The sequence below is a fragment of the Channa argus genome, chromosome 5, assembly GCF_033026475.1.
Source record: "Channa argus isolate prfri chromosome 5, Channa argus male v1.0, whole genome shotgun sequence".
Lineage (NCBI taxonomy): Eukaryota > Metazoa > Chordata > Actinopteri > Anabantiformes > Channidae > Channa > Channa argus.
The window spans coordinates 2211197-2235878 of record NC_090201.1 but is presented as its reverse complement, the minus strand read 5'-3'; the positions used below and the strand labels follow the sequence as shown (position 1 = coordinate 2235878).

The following is a 24682-nucleotide window of genomic DNA, read 5'->3' as shown; positions in this document are numbered from 1 at the left end:
GCACCAACTCAACTTTCAGAGCAATTTAAATATGTTGTTTTAAATGTTCCTTTTTTAATGTTTCTCCGTGGAAAACTTACTGTTGACTTTCCCAGGAAAGTCAGCTGATGCTGATGGGCTGTTCATTTAGATGTTTAATTTGTTACCAGGTTCATATTTTAAGGAAACAAGTTCTTTCCTACAGACATGTCAGATAGGTTCGCTACCGTCATTAAAAATATTATAATATTCTGTTATAACATAATATATAACACCATGCTGTATCTCCCTCTGACACAGTTGGGTTGATGGAGAGCTGGTCCATTACAGCAGATGTCATTGGGGTGATTGAGGGCTTTATAGTTTCTTTTTGTCAGGGCCACACACTGAGCACGAGGAAATCTGACATGGTTTAATATGGCCCAAGTCAGTGAACGCATCACATCAATCTGATAGGAAAAAACATTATTTCAACTCTCTACTTCTTTATGTTACAGAAGCCCAATTTGTTCCTGGAGGCATTGTACTACATTTTTGGATTTTTGTCCACATATTTGGCTAAGGAACCTTTAATCTTTGTGTAGTTTTCTACAGCATTGGTTATTTCTCCTCAGAATACTTTACAAGCTTTTGTGTATGATATAGGAGAATGAAGGTCACCAGGCTTAACCACCTATATGACTGTTTCCAGTGTCTTCTCCTCTAGGACACGCAAGTAGAGACAACAGCAGCTGTTGAATGAGGGTGAGGAGGCTTCTTGTTACCCAAGAGAAGCATTTTGCTGTCACCCCATAAAGACAGACGAGAAAGACTCAGTGCTGGGCAGTAGGTACACCGGCCTCTCGCTCTTTACCACTAATGCTTCTTCAAATGTGATGGATGGGACCAGATTTTGCTGCCTGCTCTGGTTTCTCTCACAAAGGATTTTAACTTGAATAATTTGTAAAGACAAAACCTATTTAAGACATCCAGGCTAAATATAGAAGCTCATTTCTACAGGAAACATTGAATGTGCCGTTACTGCCAATGACACGGTGGTATTGTTTGGGTTTTGTCTGCAGTAGCATAATTCCTTTTCTCTAAATAAAGTTTAACCAGATCTTTACCTGGCAGGGACACTCTGATCTCATGGTTGCATTATGGGAAATGGAACGGTTACTGCTGGACTGCACTGATAATTAACAAAATCAAATTCCACTTAATTGGAGAGCGATATGATACTAAAGGTACATTTCTACTAGAAAGTCCAGGCACTTTGCCATGTGTAAAAGTACACAAACTGGTTTGTAGTTATAGTTCCTGGACCTTCTTTAGGACTGTACTTCCACCTGACTTTGAAGATAACTAAACTCCTACGGTGGAGACACAGGTTGAGGAACTCAAATAGGTCCTGCAGTGGAAATGAGCTAGAAAAGTACATAATCTGGATGGACCATATGCTTTAATGCAACTTGTACTGAAAAACAATAAATTTGTTATAAAAATAATTACTCTTCTGTTTGTCTGCTATTGTTATGAGCAGAGCTCATATTGACAGTGGAACGCAGTATAATAAAATCAGAGAATCATGACACAAACACATGCAAAAGTAACGTTTAATTCAAATAAAACCATGCAACAGGTTACCATCACCCTGATTATATTCAACCCATTATAAAATAAACATCCAAAGCCTTACATGGCATTCAGCGGGGGTTCACTGTGTGAGAGAGAGAAGACCACTCTACGGAGAAAACACAGGCCAGCCCAGAGAATAAAGAATCCAAAAAAAAATAAAAAAATCACAGCTCCTCCTGCTCCACACAAGTTACAGTACAGTGGTGATCCTGAAAAGGTGCCAAGTACACAAACTATGTTCTTTAAAGAAGGAAAACACAAGGACCTGTAGCCCCCTCCCCACCCCCCCCAGCTATGAACCATATATGGCACAAAGAAGACAACTCTGAAGACATGAGTGATGAGTCAGCAGTGTCCTGTTGATACATACGTCTCTGAATATCTATTAGCGGGTGTTTCCCATGTAACGGACATGCACTCATTAAAAAGAAGGCCGTTCAATTTCACATCGTCGGGATTGGTCTCCTGGGGAATTTGAGACCAACGTCTCTTGAGCGCCCAAGCAAAGCATTGTTTGGAGGGCTTTTATTTCTCTTGTTGAGGAAATAGTTTCTGCAACATGTTGACGTTTAAAAAAAAAATAATAAAAATAAAAAGAGGCCATTAATTATCCCAATATTTAATTTCCACATTTCCGACAGAGTAAGTGAAGTGTAATTGTTTTGCTGAGTAGCGACTTGATTTAAATCCCTCACCATAATACTCATGTAACGGGGACAAAACTGTCACCACTTGACATGAAGAATTCAGCGCGCACACATCAGTGGTACATTCAATCAGGGAATTTGTTGTTTTATGATCTGGATGTGGAACACAAAAGATCCTAAAAAATAACATTGGTAAATAGTACAGTAAGTTGTATTTTTGTTTCATAATGTCTGGTCTGCGCCGCCTTTAATGCACGACGGGGTGCTAGGTTGGGAGGATGGCTTCCCCTGCGCATCCCTCTCTCTGTCCAATGGGAGGCTCCTGATGGAGTAAGTGGGATTCAAGAGTCTTGGATAACATGATGGTTGCGTAGTTTGACAGTGGTACAGTCAGTGTTAGGTGTGTAGAATGGTAGGTGTGTGTGTGTGTGTGTGTGTGTGTGTGTGTGTGTGTGAGTGAGAGAGAGAGTGAGAGAGAGAGTGAGAGGGAGAGAGAGAGACAGGGAGGGACAGCACCAGCAGCCTCAGTTGCCAAAAACCTGCCCTTCAGGCGGCTGGGAGAGCCGGCTGTTCTCTTTCATCATCATGTGCTGTCTGAGCTCCTGCAGTACCATCCGAATGGTGTACGAGTTTTTCCACCTGGACAGTGGTGCCACCGCCTTTAGGTCCACCTGTAGGAAGAGGAGGAGAAAGGGTTGCAACTTGATGTTAATCATGTAGAATTAAGTTTCAGGCAAAACCAATGTCAGAGCAGTTCAATGATATGGACTGATAAGATGCTGTGAGGACCAAAATATTTACAGCATCATGAAACTATCATTAAAATCACATCGAACAAATAAAGCTCATTTCACATTAACTGCAATGCAAAGTAAACGTTGCATTATATACTCACTGGCCACTTTATTAGGTACACCTGTACAATCTAATACAATCCAATACAGCAGCTCTGCAAAGAATTTTACAACTTTTACAATGTTATAATTTTCAGTTTTTAAGTTGAAACTGTTAGACGGGTGATAATTCTACTCTCAGTTTGTTCTTGAGGTCATAGTGGGTGGTGGAGTTGTACTGGAATGCATTATAAGAAGAGTGTTAAAGTTTTGGCCACGCTGGATGAATATTTTACCATTAATTAATAGCAACAGGGTCAACTCTGCTGCCTCTCTTTGTTTAGGCATTTTTTTTACTTCCTTAAAAACCATTGGCCTCAGCAGCTGTGTAAAAAGATTGGAGGTCTGAAGCTTTAGACACGGCCTAGAGGTAAAATCGAATACTCTCCAACTTTTGGACAGCTGCTGTTGAGACTAAAGCAGAAGACTTAAATTCAGCTAACGGCAGCAGCTTTTACTTAAGAATCTAGCACAGAACATATCACTTAATGGGAGCAATCTAACCTTGAGTATTCAGCAACAGGCAGGAACTGCTGTGTAATGAGATCTGAATACTCACCACACCATTTGAACTGTGTACGCCACTCAGGTTGATCTTATTCACAAAGCGGACGAGAGGAGGGTGCTCCGGGTATCTGGACCCACATTCTATTTTCAGACTGTATATCCTGCCTTCATAGACAGTCTGCAAAGGAAGAAACAAGAGTCCGGATAGCTCAAAAAGTGCAACTACAAATGACAAAAAGCACCTGGACAGGTGAAGGCGTTCATTGAAGAGATACAGACATGGAAGAGACCCGAGTGGGACACTGGCTTCGATTAAATGCTTAGTGCTCTTAGGACGTTTATAGGACTCTTAGGACTCAATATGATGTCATTGGGAGATTTGTTGCTTTATATTAATGCTATTTTATGACCCTAATATAATCAAAAAGCCTGAATAGGATATTTGTGTATGAATATGAAGATGCCCAGAATAATCCTGGCTTTACACAAACATGTTTTAATTAATGAAAAAAAGAAGACAGATGGTAACCAGTCTGAGTGAATCCTCTTTGTCTGGATTCTTCAACTGGCACAGAAGCCATGAAACTGATTCAGTCTATACCTCAAATGTAATGTTACAAGGTTGTTTAGGCGATCTCCATTATTCACAACCTTGCAACTTAAAGCAGGCAACACAAAAATTAGAAAGAATCAAATTTAGAGAAAATAAAGAATCTAATTTTTTACTTCACTAGCTTCTCTCCATTGGCTTCCCATGAAATCAAGAATAGAATTTAAAACCCTGCTTCTTACATATAAAGCTCTGAATGGTCAGGCTCCATCATATATAGAAGACCTCATAGCACCATATCATCCCAGTAGACCACTTCGATTTCAGAATGTAGGCCTACGTGTGGTTCCCAGAATTTCCAAAGGTAGAATGGGAGGCAGAGCCTTTAGCTATCAAGCTCCACTCCTGTGGAACCAGCTTCCAGTTCAGATTCAGGAAGCAGACACCCTCTCTACTTTTCAGTCTAGGCTTAAAACTTTCCTCTTTAATAAAGAATATAGTTAGTTATAGTTATGCTGCTATAGACTTAGACTGCTGGGGGACCCCCCTCCTCCACTCTCTCCTCTCACTTCAAAATTGTAACTACTGTATGACATTAACTCTGTGTGTTTTCTCCCGTAGTTTCTTTGACCTTCTCTGTCTCCCTCTCGCTGTCCCTCTTTGCAGGTGTCCCCAGGCTTTGAAGCTGTGTGTCTTCCAGTGTGCAGCTAATGGTCCTACCAACCTGCCCGATGTTTTGTTGTTGCTCTTTTCATTTTTTTTTTTCTCTTCACTTTTCAGTCACCCCAACCAGTAAAGGCAGATGGTCATCCACCCTGAGCCTGGTTCTGCTGGAGGTTTCTGCCATTAAAGGTAGTTTTTTGTTTTTTATTGTGGCTGTAGTTTTACAGCCACATTTAGTAGTTTTAACAAACCTACAGCTATAACCATAAACATGTAAGATAATTTTGTACTTGAAGCACAAACAACTTTGAGTCCAAATCAAGTTGTAAAGGTGCAAAACTAACAAAAGTGCACTATGGTTTAACCACCATTATTGTTTTGGAAGTGATCTGATGTGTGTTAAATGCCACATTGCTGATACCAAGGTGCTGGTACCAGTGTAAAATGAACAGTTGAGTGCATTTAAGTTTTCATTTTGAGGTTCAATATAAGCTCAGACAAAGATGGTGTGAAAATTGCTGCTGTATAAAAGGGCTAAAGACAGAGGAAACCCACCTTGGGAGGCCCAATGATCATGCCATTCCAGTGGGTTAGCGTCATGTCATCGTTATCTGCGAGGCCCCAGCTCACTGTACCGTCACCAAATCCCTTCTGACCTTCCTCAAGTTCCTCCAGCAGCCTGAAGCTGCGAGGAACTACGACAGCTTTAAACAAACACACACACAAAAAGAATGAAGAAATAATGATGAAATGTAATAATTCCCATGAACAGAAGCTGCATATAAAAAGCTAAGATAGCCTAAAATATTGTATTAGTAAATATCTTTAGCATGATTTTTAATAAAGAATTTATAATATTTTGTGTTTTATATATTCAAATTAACAAATTCTGTAAATTCTACTTTAACAGCACCATAATCCAACCACCCTAAAGCCCCTTTCAGACATGCACTGGAATTGAGACATTATCAAGATCTCGAGTTGGCCCTGACATTACTCGGATTTTACCCAGTGCAAAGTCTGAATTATCTCCAACTGATCTCATTTGTGAATACAGGAGGTTATACTCCGGAAAATTCACCATGAGTGAGTGGGCATGTTGATGATGTCTATTTCCTGTGACTGCCGGGAAACCGGGCAAATACAAACACCCACAGGTGAAGAACTCATTCATTCGTACGGACACAAAAACTGTGTCAAACTGTTAGAACAACGAAATGAGTGAACTTCTGTTGGTAAGGACAGACCTGGAAATCATCAAACAAATACAAGGAACAGCTTGAGATTCTGTGGTATAAAACCAGATTACAAAGCACCGAGACTTCTGTAGCTTTGTTTTTGCATCATGACCTCCCCCCTGCTCAAAGTGCCCAAGCAACACCCCTTGCCCAGTTACACGGAGTATTTCTTCACAAGTGACAATGCATCTCACACGGATTATCTCCCGATGTCGGCTACATGTCTGGAAGGGAAACTCCTGACAATGTCAGGAGCGTTCATGTCTGAAACAGACTTGAAAGTGACAGAGCTGTGTGTGATTATTAATAGCTTTTTAATCAATGGTGTCCTGATGTAATAATAATTATTATTCTTGAAAAAACAATTCACAACCAAGTGCTTAAGCATTTCCTTTACTCAATTAATAGCCTTTGAGAGCACTCCTTGCTATATTAAAAGCAGCCAAAGTTACACAAGCACTAAAAACCAGTGAACCACCTATTTTCCTCCAATTATTTTTCCACATCAACTTTCAGCTTGGTCACACTTAATGTACTGCAAACGTTGGGAAAATAACTCAAACTCTGTTATTACTCCACCCCACCATTTCATTACCCCATTATTAATGCATTAGAAAATGTAAATGATAGCACTTCTTAAGTCTATTTCCTCTACATTTACATGCATTTGGGCAGCAGATGTCTCCAGCGTGACGAGATTCAAATGTTGAATCTTTTTCCACCTCAAGTGGAACACTTGACCCTCTGCCTCAGAAAATGTCGCCTTTCGGCTCCCTACCACACATCCTAAGACACAGTGAACACCTTTAAACTGGCGACATCTGGCTCTTGGGTTCTCAATACCTGTGAGATTAGAGAAATTACACCGACAAACACTCCTAACAGTTACATTTTCAAATTGTTGTTTGTATCAATAAATCAAATAATGAGTTAAAATGCATTGCATTGGGGTTCTTCTAACACTGGATATATTCGTGCATGTTTGTCCAGCCGAGTGTGAGGTGGAACAATCAGCTTCGGGTTCGCCAAGAATGAACAAGCTTACGTTGAGTCGGTAGCTGTTATTCAACTTAATTATCCTAAAACTCAAGAATGATTTCCCTTTAAATAACTGGCAAGATTGGGCTTTCAAGTTGACAAACAGCGTTATAAGTGACAAGGTGCAGCTGGCTAACGAGCTACTTCAGAGTATTTCTTCCGGAATTCCATCCCACTCCAGTTGTTAAACAGGGTTGTGGCACCCGGCAGCTAACGTTATCTAACTTATCTAGCTAGCAACTTCTCATTCAGCTCAGACACGCATGTCGCCGACTTATGAACACAATAACTCACCAATACGCCAGACAAATATTTACTCCCATGTGAATCCTAAAGCCTTTCATGTGTCCATCACGCTATCTAGCCAGATAAACAATGGTGAATCAAGGTTGTTGCAGACGACCGAGTGCTGCTCAAAGACTGTGTGTTAGCTAAGCTAACCGATGAGCTAGTTGGCAGCAATTTCTTTCACACCGACTCCTTATATAGTCAACTCCACACTGCAGCTGGAGTCTTGGAAACGGTAAAGCAGCTACGTTTTTACACAAACTATACAAACCGTAACTCATCATCAGTATTTAAGTAAAGATACTGTTCGAAATGTCGATGAAATCTCCTCACCTGATCCGGCGGCAACCGCCATTTTTTTCACTACTTTACGGAAGCGCTTTCCTCCTGCTTCTTCTTCTGCTTCCTCTTCCTAGTGTGTCACGACGGTTGCCAGACAACGTTACGGTCATTAGCTCCACCAACTGGAATGGAGGGTGGTTCAGGAATCTACATAGATTTCAGACCTTGTACTTATACAAGCATTGAAACTGATAATTTAACAGTATTTCCTCATAATTACCTTACAATAATGGACCATATAGCAGTTACAAATAAAGTCCACTACAGCAGATGCTTAAGTGAAAATGCTGTGAACAAATCTAGGGAAATTATTCTTTCCTCATTTGCTTTATCATGTGTCAATACAATGGAAAGTAGCCACCTTAACTTTACTCCTGTACACATTGATTATCTTGTTGATAATTCTGCAGCCTGAATACGTACAATACTCGATGCTGTTGCCCCTCTGAAAAAAAGGTAGTAAACTAGAAGAGGTGATCTCCATTATTCACAACCTTGCAACTTAAAGCAGGCAACACAAAAATTAGAAAGAATCAAATTTAGAGAAAATAAAGAATCTAATTTTTTACTTCACTAGCTTCTCTCCATTGGCTTCCCATGAAATCAAGAATAGAATTTCAAACCCTGCTTCTTACATATAAAGCTCTAAACAGTCAGGCTCCATCATATATAGAAGACCTCATAGCACCATATCATCCCAGTAGACCACTTCGCTCTCAGAATGCAGGCCTGCTTGTGGTTCCCAGAATTTCCAAAGGTAGAATGGGAGGCAGAGCCTTTAGCTATCAAGCTCCTCTCCTGTGGGACCAGCTCCCAGTTCAGATTTGGGAATCAGACACCCTCTCTACTTTTCAGTCTAGGCTTAAAACCTTCCTCTTTAATAAAGCTTATAGTTAGTTATAGTTATGCTGCTATAGGCTTAGACTGCTGGGGGACCTACCCCCCAATGCACTGAGCTCCTTTCCTCCTCTTCTCCCTCTTTCCTCTCCTGTCACCCCACAAGTTGTCACCACTGTATGACATTACCTTTGTGTGTTCTTTCTCTCGTAGCTGTCTTTCTCCCTCTCTGTCTCATTCTCTCTGCCTCTTTCTGCAGGTGTCCCCGGCTCTTTTCTTTTCTCTCTCCACTTTCCACTCACCCCAACTGGTCAAACCAGATGGCCGTCCACCCTGAGCCTGGTTCTGCTGGAGGTTTCTTCCGTTAAAGGGAGTTTTTCCTCTCCACTGTTGCGTATGGCTTGTTCCAGGGGGAATTGTTGGATTATTTCTATACATCTTTATATTCTTGACTTTATTATGGGAAGTGCCTTGGGATGACTTTGCTGTGAACTGGCGCTATATAAATTAGGTTGAAGTTGAATTAAATATCGACACAAAGGTAGTTAACTGCAATTTATCTCCAAGATTGATCACAAAAATTAAATTTAATTTTAAATCAGTTTCTTGTTTCTTTCTCTTAGCATGTTCTATTTAGTGCATTCTCAACTTTAAAAAAATAATCCTGAGATTGCCTCTTTTTTAATTAAGTTAACTCATTTTTAATTTGAAATCCTACTCTTTGCTTGAAACGCTGCACTGCATTTCTTGCTTCACAAATGGCAACCTCCCCACTGTCCTTAGACATTGCAACATCTGGGGAAGTTGACCTCACGACGCAGAGTTAGACCGTGTTGAATTCCCCGCTTCACATGTTTAAAAATGTTGTCGTACCTAAACATCTGGCTGTGCCCTGTGCTGCTGTCAGGTCATTATGGACAGGGAAAATGCTTTAACTCAAAAATAAGCTTTGGGAATTAAGATAAATATGGCAGAGAGCACCTTGGAAGCATGGCAGCACACAGTGTTTCTGCCTAAATTCTATTACCATGTCGTCTTCCCTCAGAGAATCTGGCTACAGAGGTGGTGGCTTTTCTGTGGAGCAGAAAAGACAGACCAGTTTGCATTACCAGTCACAGCCCAGTCTGAAAGGTGGTTCTCCCTCAGGAGGAACAAAAACTATTTGAACATCAAAGGACATGTTCCGAGAGTTCAGAATGAGACAGACATTAGAATGAGACAACAGAAATGGATTGTGGATATCAGTTGATGGATATCTGAAGTTAAAAGTCTGACTAGTAACAACTGGAATGTAGATATCTGAAATGGGAGTTTTCAGATAGTAAGAAATCTATTGTAGGTATATAAAATGTTCATTATGAATATCTGAAACGACTCAGCCAAATATACATGAATGGCAAAAGTTACTTCATCTGTTCTAGGAATAATGATGTTGTCACAGTCCTGTCCCTGTGTTTAAGTTATTTAGCTTTATTTCCTGTGTTGGCTTTTATTTTTTATCCTCCTGTGTCTCTTCCTGTGAGTCTGTTTGCCGTCTTTACCGTCCTCGTTTTGTCCTGATTTGTTTCACCTGTTCCCCTGTCCTTTAATACCCTGCTCTCCCCAGTCTTCTCTCCTGGTTTGTATTATGTGTGTTAGTACTCAGTCCGCCTTTGTTACAAGGTTGTGTCCTGCCTGATCCCTGTGTGGACTCTGTCAAGGTTTTGGTTTTCTCCTTGTTACATGGGTTTGTTGTTCCTAGTTATGTTGTTTAGTTATTTCTTGTTCTAGTGGTTTGATTCTCCTCTGTTAGGTTTTGTATTAGTTTATTTACTCTACCCTGTTCCCTGTATTAGTTACCCTTGTTAATTTCCCATTACCTCTGGTTTAGTTTGTTTAGGTTTTATTCCCTTCTGTCTATTCCTGTTTACTTAATTTGTCCCTGTTAATTTACCTGTGTATTAGAATTAGTTGAGGTCTAGTCTGGTCCCTGAATGCACCCTACCTTGTGTTTTAGTCTTGTATGTGTGCACCCCGTTGTTTGAATAGCTGTTTTAGTCTGTCGATTACCCTGTTTGTGTTTAGTTTGTTGTTCTGTTACCTTTTAGTTCAGTAAGTTCTTTACCCTCCTCCTGTGGAGGGATTTTTAGTTGCGTTAACCCTCCTGTTTCTTTATAAATACCCTTTTCTTTATACCTTTTGCCGTCTCCTTACTTGGCTCCTTGCTGAAATACTTATACTAACCGTAACAGATGTTGTGGATATCTGATGACAATTGTGGAATTGTAATATCTAAAATGTTCTTTTTGTCTAGGAACAATTGCCTTATGGATATCTGAGATTTTTATCCAGAATTCGATGTCGTAGATATCCTGAAAAACAATCAATTAGTATTATGACAGGTAAGAATACAGTGTTGACTGGGAGAAATCCTATTATAAATGTCTAAAGTGTAAAAAGGTGCGTGGTTCAATTTAATGTTAAAACAACTTGCCACAGGCAGCTGCAGATTTTGATGCCAGGACACACCGTTGGTCTCTACCGATTGCAAAGCTGATCGAACAGCTAATTGGTTCAGGTGTTGGATCAACAACGTGACCTTTTCTAGTCACGTTTGCTCTTTAGTTTAATGTGAAACATTTGGGTTTTTTCTTATTCAGAGGAAAACATTCTTTGAACATAGAAAATGTTGTGATTTAATACAACATTTGTGTTGAGTGTTATAATCCAGATAGTTCCCATATGGTGTTGGGCTCCTAATCATCTAGTTTTGTAGCAAATGAAATAAACAATGATTGAAGTCTAAGTATTGAAAGTCGGCGCGTGAAGATTGTGAAAATTCCTAAAAGGTCATCTGCCCAGATGTTTTCATGCTACCAGTCTAAATATCTGAGAAATCAATGACAATAAATGTGTTTTCCCCAGTGTATTTTGACTGTTTTGCATTTATTTGGTTTCATATCAGACAAATCAAATCATTTCTATACAGCAGCAAACTGATATGATGACTGCATTTCATGAGAATTTCAATCAATTTTATTTAAACCTAAATATGAACCATATTTAGGTTTTATCAGAAGGACAGTTCACCTTTTGTAGTGTGTCTCTATCAGATAAAAGAACAATCAGATAATAGTTTTGAGTACATGTTCTTTAAAAATTATCTGGTGACATTTAATTTTAAGTAGCTCAAACCTCACGGGATGGAGTATTTGTCTTCGTTTAAGGGGATAGCTTTACTATACGTAGAAATGGCCCAGCTTGAATGCAGCTTTTTATCATCCCCTCCTGCTGCTGCTGCCTGAGGAGTAGTTTGTCTCAAATGACCCCAATAATAGAAAATGAAAGCAGGTGACCAGTATTGTAGAGAGAGTCCAGGGACATCTGCTGGCTGGAGAGGAAATCACAGTTCTTGGACGTTTCCAGACAACATGAGAAGGTGGGTGAAGACAGGAAGAATAAGCCTCAGTAGAACATGAATTAACAACATAATAAACGGGCATTATGCTGACGTCTGGCTGTCTGCTGAGCTCATAACTCATTTGATTCTTATTTCAGTTCGATATGAGTCCTCACTGAGTATAAGAGATGACCACTGCATCCTGTGTTACTGTTTAGTTCATTCATACATAAAATGACAGTATGAAAATCACTCAGGACAAAATAGATCAGTGTGCTAGGTAAACAATCTGTATATAGATTGAACGTTTCTCTTTACCCCCTACAGACCAGGTGACTGTTAGAATGATGAAACTCTCACTTTAAAGACAAAGTGTACAAAAACATGAACAGATCACTGGATTTGATTCCTATGTCTTGGGCACATTATTAAGCAGAGAAGAGTTTGTTTAGATTGTGTGACTGTATTATTTTAGCCAGAAAGACTGTTTCATACTTTATATGAATGGCAGATGTGCTAATTTCAGATGTTATTATTAAATATTGCATTCTTTGTTTTGATGCGTGTGTGAAATTGTCATTGGCAACTACAACAACCCATGTCGTACAGTCATGACCAAAAGTATCGACACTAATGCAATTCTGTCTGAAAATGGAACCCTTCTCTTTGGTATTCACGTACTTATTGTTTTTATTTGCACTGGAACGACACAAAAAAAACAGAGAAGAAAAGTCAAATCTGATACAATTCCAACAGAAATTGAGTCAAGGAGATTTACGTGCACAGGAAGGTTCTGTTCTCAGGAGTTTTTGGAATATTGGGAGTGAGTTTGCTGACCATGCAGAGTTTGGTAGCTCGTTCCACCATCATGGGATCATTGCGCTGAAGAGTTTTGCTTGGTGTCTTCTCTGCAGTGCTGGGACAACCAGACGTCATTGGCTGGCAGTCCGAAGGGGACGGGAAGGATTGTAGACCTGAATGTGGGAGTTGAGTTAAGCAGGAGCTATTGAGGGGATCGCCCTCCAGGTGCTCCAGTTTCCTCTCACAGTCCAAAGACGTACGCATTAGGTTAAATTATTCTAAATTGCCATAGGTGTGAATGTGAGTGTGAATAGTTGTTTCTCTGTATGTCTCTCTGTTTTGGCCCTGAGACAGACTCGAGACCCTTCCAGAGTGTACCCTGCTTCTTACCCCATGACAGCTGGAATACACTCCAGCCCGACCCTGAACACGATAAGTGGTTACAGATAATGATGAATATAGACAATATATTTAAAATCTTAAAGACAATAAATTAAATAATAAATAAGACAAAAAAATAAATATAGACACACAGCTCGAAGTCAACAGTGCTTTCTTCGTGTCCTATCAGCAGCACAGGTGACCAAGAGGGATGTGTCTCAAGCTGGCCTACATTTTGAAAATCCTGTCCACACCATTAGGGTTACATTCTTGCAGGCAAGAACTTTAAGTCCAGTCCACAGTCACCTTTCAGGTTTATAGAATATTTTTATAAGCTGTGATGATGACACCCAAATTGTGGTTCATTGCAACTGGACCTATAGTTCTTGAAGATGTTTCATCTTCAATTCTGACCAAGCTGCTCACAGAGACCCACAAACTCTGTGCAGTTGTTACGTTGTTGACACTTGATGGTCTTTTGGGGGTTGTTGTCCCACCACACTTTCAAGTATGAGTTGAAGTCACATGTTTTAAATGTTGTGTAAAATGCTTCAGAAGTGAGTGCTATTTAGCCTTCAACTGTATTTTTGTTAACTACATTTCTGCTTTTATGATTTGTGTGGTTTGGTTTTTGCAGTGCTGCAATTTCTCCTTTGGATTGATAATAAACAAAATGATTAAAGGGATTTTTACACCGCCAGGTTCAAGAAGAAACCACAAAGTGGCGCTATAGGACTGGGAACCTCACCACCAACGACCAGGGTGTTGAATCTGTATGGAAGCAGCAGTTAAACAACAATCACTGCCATATTTTTAGGAGCTTCCATTGATCCACTGGGTGACAAGTGCAGACAAATTATTAAAACATAAAATTAAGTAGAAAAGTCAAAAGTGTGGGATTATTTTGTCAAGTATTATCAAAACCTTCACTCCACCATTTTCTCTCTGCCCATAATGATCTAACTCATGTTTCTTAACCAAGGACAATGGTTTTGTTTTGACAAATTGGCTGAGCTAAAGCTGGAGCAAATCACATCATACAAACACACACACACACACACACACACACACACACACACACACACACTTGCCCTTTCAGTTTTCCATGCTTTTTGTCTTTCTGCAGACTCTTCCTTAGCACTTTTTTCAGTGCTGTTGCTTAAAAATACTCCTGAAAAAAACAGCTGGCAAAATATTTATGCACACAGACACATTTCTGGGACCCTTTAATTATTCAACTATAAATAATACAACTAAAATCCATCTGTTAGCTGTACCTGCCTTACCTTAAGGTTAATGGAGAGGCAGGAACTGACCCCATCTTAAAATAGGGATTCATATTAGAATTTTTTATTTAAATTTATATCAAGTGATGAATTTCTGTGTTACTATTGTGTATCAAACAAATTAGTGTGGAGAATGAAAATGCTGTGATTGTGTTTGGGTTTATGATAATGAACATACTAGAAGCGGAGGCAGGGAGGGATGGGTGGGGTTGCACTCTGACCCACTCTCACCCACACCTCCCCCAGACATCTATCGTTTACCAGCCAACCCCCCCCCCCCCCCCCCCCCCCCCCCCCGCCCCTCCATCCCCAACTCAAGCCAGCTCCTCTCTAAAGACAAGTTGGTTCTCAGGGTGACTGAAAGCTGTGTGTTTGTGTGTGTGTGAGAACTTTGGAGATGAATGGCTCAGTGTTTTTCACAGGGAAATGAATGCAGTATGGTGCTGCTCACAGACAGGCGTACTCATTCACACTCAGCTTTTCCAGCTCACTTCTCTGTCACCCTACTAACAATCCAGCCCTGTGCTCTAAACCATACACCCCATATATTAAGTTTATAGTCTGTTAAAATGGTGGCTTTAAGTTCGGCCATGTTCTAATTTGTCACCACTCTGCTGTATTTATAGTTTGTGGCTTGTTCTCACTTATGTGTTATAGCATTATTCTTTTTCTCAAGCTCAGTGGTCTGTTCAGTATTGTGAAGTTCTTCTCCCTTTCTGTCAATGACATTTTCTGATGATTATGTTCTTATGCCATGTTAACTATGCCGAACCTGTTCTAAAAACACGTGTGAACTGCCTAAATTGTGTCAGGGTCACATGTGCTTCATACTGAAAGGAGGCATTTGAAAGAAAAAATGTAAATAAAAATAAAGTATTCCAGTATTCAAAGTCACCTGACTAGGCATCTATGGAAGATTTAGAAACTACTGCATATTTGTTTCCATGTAATTATTGTAAGGAAACGTTAAATCTGAGTGGTAACAAAAGGTAGAAGGATCCTCATATGTTTCCATAGTTTTTTACAAATTATATTTTCTAACAAATGGACTGACCAAAGGCCCTTTGAACAGATTTATGGGCTTCATCTGCACAAAGTGTTTTGACGGCTTTATGCCAGAATACATCTGTAAGTCTGGAGTAGACATCTTATTATGATTCTGTGTGTCATTTTCACTTTTGTGTCAACTATCTGTAGGCATGAATGAATTCCCAACCGGGCCTATTACGCACAGGCCCATGGGCCCAAGTAGTTAGAAAATAAACACAATAATAAAAAAGGCAAAATGAGCACCATAAGTTGGAAAATGAATAAAAATAGACATGTTACCAGCAAAAATACAGTATATACAACATGGTACCAAATTTGACCTTTTACCTATCTTTGTCTGGAACCCATTATGTCATAATCTGTCCGTGTCTGTAAGGGATGGCTGTTTATCAGGAGGTAGAGAGGTTGCCCACCAATCCTGGGGCTGGTGGTCAAACCCTACCTTATACTGTTCATATGTGAAAGTGTCCTTGAGCATGACAGCTGCCATTACTCGTAATAATGTAGACAATGAAAATCCCTTCAAATACTGGGGAAAATATTGGACTTACAGCACAGTGTGCTGCAGAGATATGACATGATTTCAGCAATTTATGATCCTTTGTAAGATCAGCTTCACAACAGAATTGTATCAGCATCAGGATGTAGCATGCAGTGCTGTTTTTGTTTTTAAAAATATATTAATATATCAACACGTTATGATAGAAAGCGAGCCAAATTTTTAGGGTTTAAAATGTTGTTTGTAATTTCTGGTTTGTTTAGTTTAATATGACTTCAAATCAAGTGGCATATTACACGTACTGTACAAGCACAGGAGCGTGATTTTCGAAAATACGATGACCCGTGAAGGCAGCCCTGGCTTTTTTTCCCCAACCCCCCTTTTCAGCCTGCGGAGAGCGGGGCGCTCAGCGCAGGACCGAGCTAGTCCTACCACTGTTTGCCGGCTACATGTTGGGGGAAGAACCATGCTGAGTGAAAGCAAGCAGAGAAAAATAAACAAATCAAGTATAACTTTTTTTCTACACGGGATAAGTACGTTTTTCCCCCTCCGCCAAACCAACAGACGTTTAAACCAGTGAACGGCGCGTGCCGGAGAAGAAATGTTAAAGTCTGGACTGAACGACAATGGAATTAGTGACCTGCTAACTTCGGGGAATAACGTTCTTTCCTGGGATAAATCGTCTGCTGAAACAACCACCGCTTGCGGACGAATTGGATACTGTGAATGAAACACGTGAAAACTTGTTTGCTTCGCTGGGACGAGGAGTAAACTCGGGTTTGGAGCAAAGTGACTGTGAAGCGACTCAAGTTGGCTGCACCGGGCAAGGTGAGTATCAGCGTCACTGCGCTTCCAGCGAAGAGACTAATTCCTGGTCAGATTCCATCTGCTTTTCCCACTTGTTTCCCTCTAAAGAAACCGACCCGTGTTCTATGAACCACGGACATTTTATCGGCATTAGAACCATTTTCCTGAGCGCTTGTAAAGTGTGTCCACTCAAACCTTTAACCTACTTTTTTCGTTATTAGAACAGTTCAACAGCAGGTCAATACCACGTTAGCCCGCAGTAGAGCAGCGGTTGCTGTGGATGCTTATCTAGTTCTTACACGTCCTGCGCGCGACCTGGAAATGTCCAGGCACAACCGGTGTAGAGAGCAATTTCGGTTAATTTAGGTTATTTCAGTTTGTCTGTTACAGCGGGCTAACGTGGTTGGTTAGTTTCAGATTGTAGTTTGTTCTTTTTTTCATATTTCTTAAGTGTCAAAATTAAATGAATAAAATGGAAGTATGTTTATTTTTCTCTATCAGAAACCTAACTTACATTTTATTGTAATCACTGTGTGTGTGTGTGTGTGTTTTATATTTAATTGATATTCTCCTTATGGAACTTACATGTACATTTCAGGGGATAGTATGGCTCAGAAAATCAGGTGATCGCCGAAACGTCATTTTAAGAAGTAGTTTTCATTTGGAAAGATTCACATTGAGTTGATTACTGGATCTGATTCTGGTAAAGGAAGCACACTAATGACAACTCATTAGGAGAGATTCATGCTATGACTTATGGCTTATGTGCTATGAGTTTTTTTAAGCCACGCATAGTATGCAGGTTTCATATTTCCTTAATTTAACATGGTAACTTTTTTTTTTAGGATATTGTTCAATGACTAGTGTCATTTCTGACAGTCCAACAGAGGGAGTGTTAACAAATGTGTGAGGACCTTTGTGTGTTTATGTTTAATGGGTGATGATCTCCTCACAGTGTAGGGCCTTCTTCATCCAGGGCCATCTGTTCCCATTGCATCATCATATAATTAATGGCTCAGTATAAGCCAGGAAATGCGGTGGAATATCCCCTCCCAATAATTATAATAGTGGTGATTGCAGTTTCGTTTCTGATTGTGTGATTAGGAAAACAAACATTTGCCCTGACATTTAGCCCAATAGGTTTTGTGCCTGCTTAAACTGTTGTCTCCACTTGAATGAAAAGTCAGCTTCAGGTTTTAAACCAATTTGTTTGATGAATTAACTCTAACAGCAGTAGGAGGCCATTATTTATTTTTTTCCCTTCAGCTTATTGTGTGAGTTCAGGGTCACTACAGCGGATCATGTTGACTTGGCACAGTTTTTACGCTGGACCCCCTTCCTGACGCAACGCTCCCCAGTTCATACTGGGCACTGCATGACTGGGGATGGGGATGGGCTGTTGGGGGTTCAGTGTGTTGCCCAAATAAAGCAGGGCACGAACCGCTGACCCTATGGTCTGTAGACAACCACTCTACCAACTGAGCCACTGACACCCCAGCAGAAGGCCATTATAATTCCACTAAAATGGAAAGTCTTTTGAAGCATTGTAACATGGTTCATTTTATGATAAATGCATTTTTAGGGACTGCAGACTTTTGAAGCATGTCATAACCCATTTCTTTCTTTACGTTTCCTGTCTGTTCTACCCTGCATCCCCATATTATCTTTAGGATAATAAAACACCCCTGACTAACAGTGTTAGGTAATAACTGTCTTCAAGTTCTGTTTGGGTTTTGGAATCAAATAAGAATGCTTAATTTCTGAAAAAGCAGCTCGGTAGAAATTAGGGAAGGCTGCGTCAGGAAGGGAATCCGGTGCTCAAGCTCAAAAAAACCCCCCAAAACTGTGCCTAACCTCAAGCTATAAAGTAAGTAAAGTGGGTCTGCAGTGCTTACCAACAAAAGCAGCCTGTAATCTGGAGGTCTAGTTCGCCAGATAGCAAACAGAATTGTATCATCAGCATAAACATGGACATTACTGTGCTACGTCAGTCTCATATAGACAAATAAAGACAGTAGGCTTGATAAATGTACTGTTGGAACATTCTTATCAACAATCTGATTTGAAACCATCAGTCGCAACAGTTTAAAGTCTACCAGAGATATGATTTGAATCAGCTTTGGCAAAATCACTGGAAACCACAATGAGCTATGCTATACCAGAATATTGTGATCCATAGAATCACTAACCTTTGACAGATCTACACGAGTACAGCGCAGTGTTGTTTTTAATCAAGTTATTTAACAATATCATTTAAAACATTAGTTATAGTTATTGTGCGATAAGCAGGTCAAAAGCCTGACTATTGTGGCTAAAGGCTATATTTTCCCCAAAAAGACATAGTTGTGAATTCACTGGTGATTCTAGGATGTACAGACAGAACATCCAAGACCAAAATTCTTGTCTTTTCAGCCAGACCTTCGACTCAACACAACATCAGCATCAACACTGGATCTACAGTGACTGTCCCCACTAAGTCGGCCAGAAATCGCGGGGGGGGTCATCATCGATGACCAATTGAGCTTTAAGGGAAACATCTTCTCAGTCTCTAGAGCGTGCAGATTTGGCAACTACAACATCAGAAAGATCAGACCCTACCTCACGGAATATACAACCCGACTCATTGTACAGGCGCTGGTCATATCTCGTCCTGATTACTGCAACGCTTTGTTGATGGGGTTACCATTATGCACAATCAAACCCTTGCAGATGATCCAAAATGCAGTATCATTTTTAATCAGCCAAAAAGGATTCATGTCATATGACTCTTCTGATTTCTACACTGGCTTCCTGTAGCTACTGGCATCAGGTTCAAAGCTCTGTCTCTTTCCTGCAGGGTGATTAACTCAACAGCTACTGCTTACCTCAACTCCCTCATTCAGGTCTACAATCCCTCCTATCTGCGCTCTGCCAATGAAAAACGTCTGGTGGTCCCAGCATAACTTAATTTCTGCACTTTCTTGCACTTATGAAATGTGAACACTTTTCTGATAGGACTTTGCTTTTATATTTTCTCCTTGACTTAGATTTTTTCTTGCCTTGTACCTCGCTTGTAAATTGCTTTGTAAAAAAGCTAAATGGAAGTTTGTCTGAGGCTGAATAAATTTGGAAGCAAGCTCTTTGTTTTTTGGTGTGGAAGGCTCTGACAGTTCTCAGATTGACAGTCTTGACGAGAGAGCGTAACAATCTCTTTAGAGACGGCAGTGGTTGGAAAAGAAGAGGATAGAATTTCTGGTGTAGTGGTAACAAGGTTATCATCATTTACCGAGCTAGATAATTTGGAGATAATATTACAATGTCTGAGAGTTAAAGGGATTCAGATATGATTTGTGAATGGAGCAGCCAAAGCAGTGTTTGACAGTCCAAGACCGATGAATGATGTGGGATGTACAGATCAGACATTACATAAAAATCACACCGGATGCCCTTCCTGCCCCTGGTGACTGGGCGGGGCCACACCTGGTGGGGTAGGAGTCAATGCTCTACCACTGAGGCCCCCTGCATTAAACATAATTTTACATGACTTTTCACAATAACTGCAAGGTGGCATGGACTTTCTCAGGCAGACGGACAAACCTTTTGCAGGTTTAAAGGTGCACAGTCTAAAAGAGTCTCTGGGATTTAGGTGGAGCACAGGTTTTCAGTACCCCTGAAGTGCATGGCTTTTTATTAGTAGAAGTAGTAGCCAGCATGTTGTTGGAAAAAGCTAGACACCAGGACTCAAAGCTGTCTGGACTTGTAAAAAGACCTTTGACCCTGGGTGTAAATTCCGCCATTATGATCATTTAACCTTTTAAAGTCCTGGCCTGCTGTGTTGTGAGATGAAAAACAGAGAATTTTAAAAGACCAGAAAAAAAAGAGGACCGTTTGTTGTTTTAGTCGTTTAGGTTTGGAAAACCTGCTGAAAAAGCCTTACTGGCATATCAAGGTTAATTATAAAATAAGTATGATTTTTTTTTAATGTTTTAGTTATTTTATTGTTTTAGTGGCTTTAAGGGAAGATTTTAGAATCTGTAATTGCTTCAGAGAGATTTGCACTAAGCCTAAACCAATTTCTTGCATGGGAGCATCACTTCTTTGATTAGCAACTTTACAAATTTGATAGACCAGATTTGTTACAAAAGAATTGGTTAGATGCTCCCTTGGTATGATGGATAGATCTCAAACATTGTGTCACTGGCAGGGTGTTAAAGGTCGAAAGGTAAAGACGTATAGATGTTGATAAGAGATGTCCCTAGGACTGATGTTGGGACTGTTCTGGACATATTCGGGTAGGTAGAATAAATCTGATCAATCTTCTTTACATTCTTTAGTTTATAATGCTGCAATGTTCTTCTTGTCTCTGGAGTGTGTGAGCTACTTGAACATGCAAACAGTGGAGTGGAGAAAAGAGGTCATATTTTACTTCACTCGACTGCAGACAGTTGAGTGAGCAATTTATAAAACAGTTGTTAAACAAGCAGAACATAAACTTGCAGAAATGTAGTTGTCACTTGCCCACTGGCAGCTCATTGTAACCTTGTAACCACCAAACCAATAAAACTGTATACAGTCATATGGTGCTTGTTACACTAATATAAGCAACTTGTTGGATTATTATGGAAAATAAAAAATTGCATTGATAGTGGCCGATAGTACCCGATGCAAAGGACAAAAATCTTGATTTGGAAATCCCTGGTTTAGACTGCTTTTTGTTTCTGCCAGCTGGAAAGACTGCAGTGAACATGTGCTGTCAAAACCTTTCATCATTGCCTTGCTTTTACAAAAACAAATAACTTCAGTCGAGCAGAATGCAAGGGCAAAGGTTGTGCGAGAGGATAAATTGTTTTGTTCAGCATCGGCTGTGACATTTATGCTGTCAGCCTGCTAATGAACAGGTGGGGAGACGTCAAGGACAGAAAAAGGGTTTGATAAAGTGCGAGCGGCTGGTGATGACACTAAATCATCAGCTTGGTGTTAATTAAGTATCTGTTGGCATTGAACAGTCAGGACGGAGCTATCATTGCAATGTAACAAGCCAGTTAGGATATGGAGACTAGTAAGTCAGGTTATGCATTACCAGAGCCAATAAGTATATAGACCCACATTTGAAGCCAGGCTGAAAGAAGGCCATCATAGAGGAAGGGCAGATGCAGTATCTTGTAATATGGTAATAACAGATTTTCAGCCAGTTTTTCAGCACATAGCGCATAGATGGTGTGTATGTAATGATATTGAATCTCTTGAAAAGGTGATCACCTGATGACCTTGTAGACTTGTCTGCACTCATACAAATTCCAGGTTCACTTTCACTGGTAACGTGAAGCAAACTGTACGTAATATCTGCACATTATTTAGCTAATATTCACAGAATAATTAAAATAAAGTAGAATGAATATTATTTTCCCTCTGCTGTTTTCACTTATGTGGCTCTTCTACCCCTGGGAGGACACGGCTACTGATCATCAAGGAGCAGGAAGAAAATATTGGGTGACAACCATACAACGCTTCAACACAGCTCAAGTCTCAAGTTTGATTTGAGTGACTGGGCTTTTCTAATAGCGTCAGTATTAGGTTTAAAGTCTAGATTTGAATTCTGTAACATGCTATTGGACCCCATTGCTGCTCACAGTTCAGTTGGGTGAGTTTCTATTAAAACTGGTTACTACTAGTGAGCTTAGTAAATAGGGAAGGGCCGGACTACTGACTTGTTTTTTTATACTCAATGAATTACATTTTATTGACCATTATGGACATGGATATGACAGGATGTGCATGTTTTGTACATTGCCTGCAACCAGTTTTTCATCTTGCCTAGTGAAGAGTACAGTTATCCCAGAAGATCAAAGTACAAGTTATTTAGAAGGCCTAAGAATTCTCAGCTTGCTCAACAGGGGTCCAGGTCTACTCCGCTCCCTTGGCCGGATTAAATACTCAATTTAATTATGTCAATGCGCATTAAGTCAGTAACCTTATCAGAATGGTCTGGCTGTTTAATGGGGCTTTGTGGGCCAACAGATGCACCAAGATTAGGGACAATATGCTGGTAGTGCAAACTCTGAGCAGAGGGATAAGAGATGGGCATAGAATCTGATACCCCTCCTGCTACATACCACCTCCACCACAGCACTGAGGGACACAGTGAGATAGTAGACATTAAATGTAGCCTTGTCTGAGGACGCTACAGTTTATAAATCTCAAAGATATTTTATTGCATTGTATTAGTATTTCTACGCTCAGTAATAGGGCAGATAATATATTGTACATTTGTTCTGTGGCAAAATAACATATGTCTCCATTTTTACTTACAAACATTTGAGAAGTTTTGTTAGAGGACTGTTGCTATGCCTAGAAGCTCAGGCTTGACTGTCTGTCCTGTCCACTTGCTGGTCGTCACATTTGGATTCACACAGAGTCCTCTGCATATTGTTTACGGGTTGGAAATCTAAGCCCTAAGCTAGACAAGTTGGAGCTGCTGTCTTTCCCCGTCTATTATCTGGCTCAGCAAAGCCCTGTGTTTTTTTTTACAGGAGGCAGTAAAAAAAATTTTGTTTGATGTCAGGAACACTCATCAGGATTCAGATATGCAAATGTCGACCTAGATACATGTAGTTTTATGGAATGTGAATTACATTGAGAACTCTCTGAGCTGCCATTTAAAGTGTGAATTATTAACTTCTCATGCTGTTCTGCATGCTTCCACCACTTGCTGCCCATGAGTAGTATTTGTGTTCTGCAATTGTTCTCTCATTAAAGAAGCTGGTGTGTTTGCCCAGGGTCATTGTTGTAGCAAGAGTACACGTGATGGCATAGTCAGCCTTCTGAGCTTGATCTGGACTGAGTGAGAACTACAAAATAACTCTTGTACTCACAAGTATACTGTAAACATACTGCTTGAAGGGGTTGATGTGTCAAACATTTAACTGAAACTGAATGACTCTAAATGCTGCATATCAAAATTGCTGTTTGTACTGTGACAACAGAAATCACTAGTGTCTGTACCTGTGCATGTACAACAAATCTTGGGGGGAGGAAACCGGGATCTAGAATGAAAAGTTCATTGTGGGATGAAGGTATTAACAGAAGTAACAAGTTATGTTACTCATTATGCTTCTAATACTCTGGTGCTGGTATCTCTGTGAAATGATCATCATCATTAGTGGGCCATTTTTAGGTTTAGTACAAGGGGATGCGGGGACTTGTACAAGGGCCGGCAGAACACCAATACGGCAGTATGCTGTTCCTTGTATTTGTTTGATGATTTCCAGGTCTGCCCTTACCAACAGAAGTTAACAAATTACGTTGTCCTTCCAGTTCGACATTGTTATTGTGTCCGTACGAATGAATGAGTTCTTCACCTTTGGGTGTTTGTATTTGCCCGGTTTCGCGGCAGTCACGGGAAATGGACATCATCAACATGCCCACTCACTCATGGTGAATTTTCCGGAGTATAACCTCCTGTATTCACAAATGAGATCAGTTGGAGATAATTCAGACTTTGCACTGGGTAAAATCCGAGTAATGTCAGGGCCAACAGACTTGGGTGTTTGCGTTCACACATGCACCCCCTCCAGATAAAGTCTGGAAAAGCTCTGAATTCCAGTGCATGTCTGAAAGGGGCTTATGACCATAGAAAACAGTCAAGTGTGGCTTCACTTAAGAAAAGAAAACGAGAGAGTGCAGTGCATGTAAGGAGAACTCACTGAACACCCTGACAGCAGTGCAAAGATATTCACATCTCAAGGTTTTTCAGTGAAGCTTGCACTTTTAGCCAAGCAGAGAAGGCCAGAACATTTTTTTTCATTGTAATTTAATAAGACTAATACCTGAATGACTAGACAGGATGTGGCAGAGTAGAGCAGGGAGAAGGAGGGTTTAGTGGATTAATGGATTAACGGCTG

At 40.2% G+C, this 24682-nt stretch overlaps 2 protein-coding genes across 3 annotated transcripts in view; one reads left to right on the top strand and one right to left on the bottom strand.

The window, feature by feature from the left end:
* Positions 1 to 1558: 1558 nt before the first annotated feature.
* Positions 1559 to 7847, bottom strand: ube2v1 (ubiquitin-conjugating enzyme E2 variant 1). Its single transcript, XM_067505496.1, has 4 exons — positions 7754 to 7847; positions 5412 to 5560; positions 3696 to 3821; positions 1559 to 2914 (listed from the first exon to the last, which is right to left on the bottom strand). The coding sequence occupies exons 1-4, from the start codon at positions 7773 to 7775 to the stop codon at positions 2768 to 2770; spliced, it is 444 nt and encodes a 147-aa protein (XP_067361597.1). The 5' UTR covers positions 7776 to 7847; the 3' UTR covers positions 1559 to 2767.
* Positions 7848 to 16383: 8536 nt separating this feature from the next.
* The window catches only part of plxnb1b (plexin b1b), a 97066-nt gene continuing 88767 nt past the window's right edge, over positions 16384 to 24682 (top strand). For both annotated transcript variants that reach the window (XM_067504797.1, XM_067504796.1), the window contains exon 1: positions 16384 to 16823. The gene's annotated coding sequence lies outside the window, so the exon portion shown is untranslated. The remainder of the gene's footprint in view (positions 16824 to 24682) is intronic.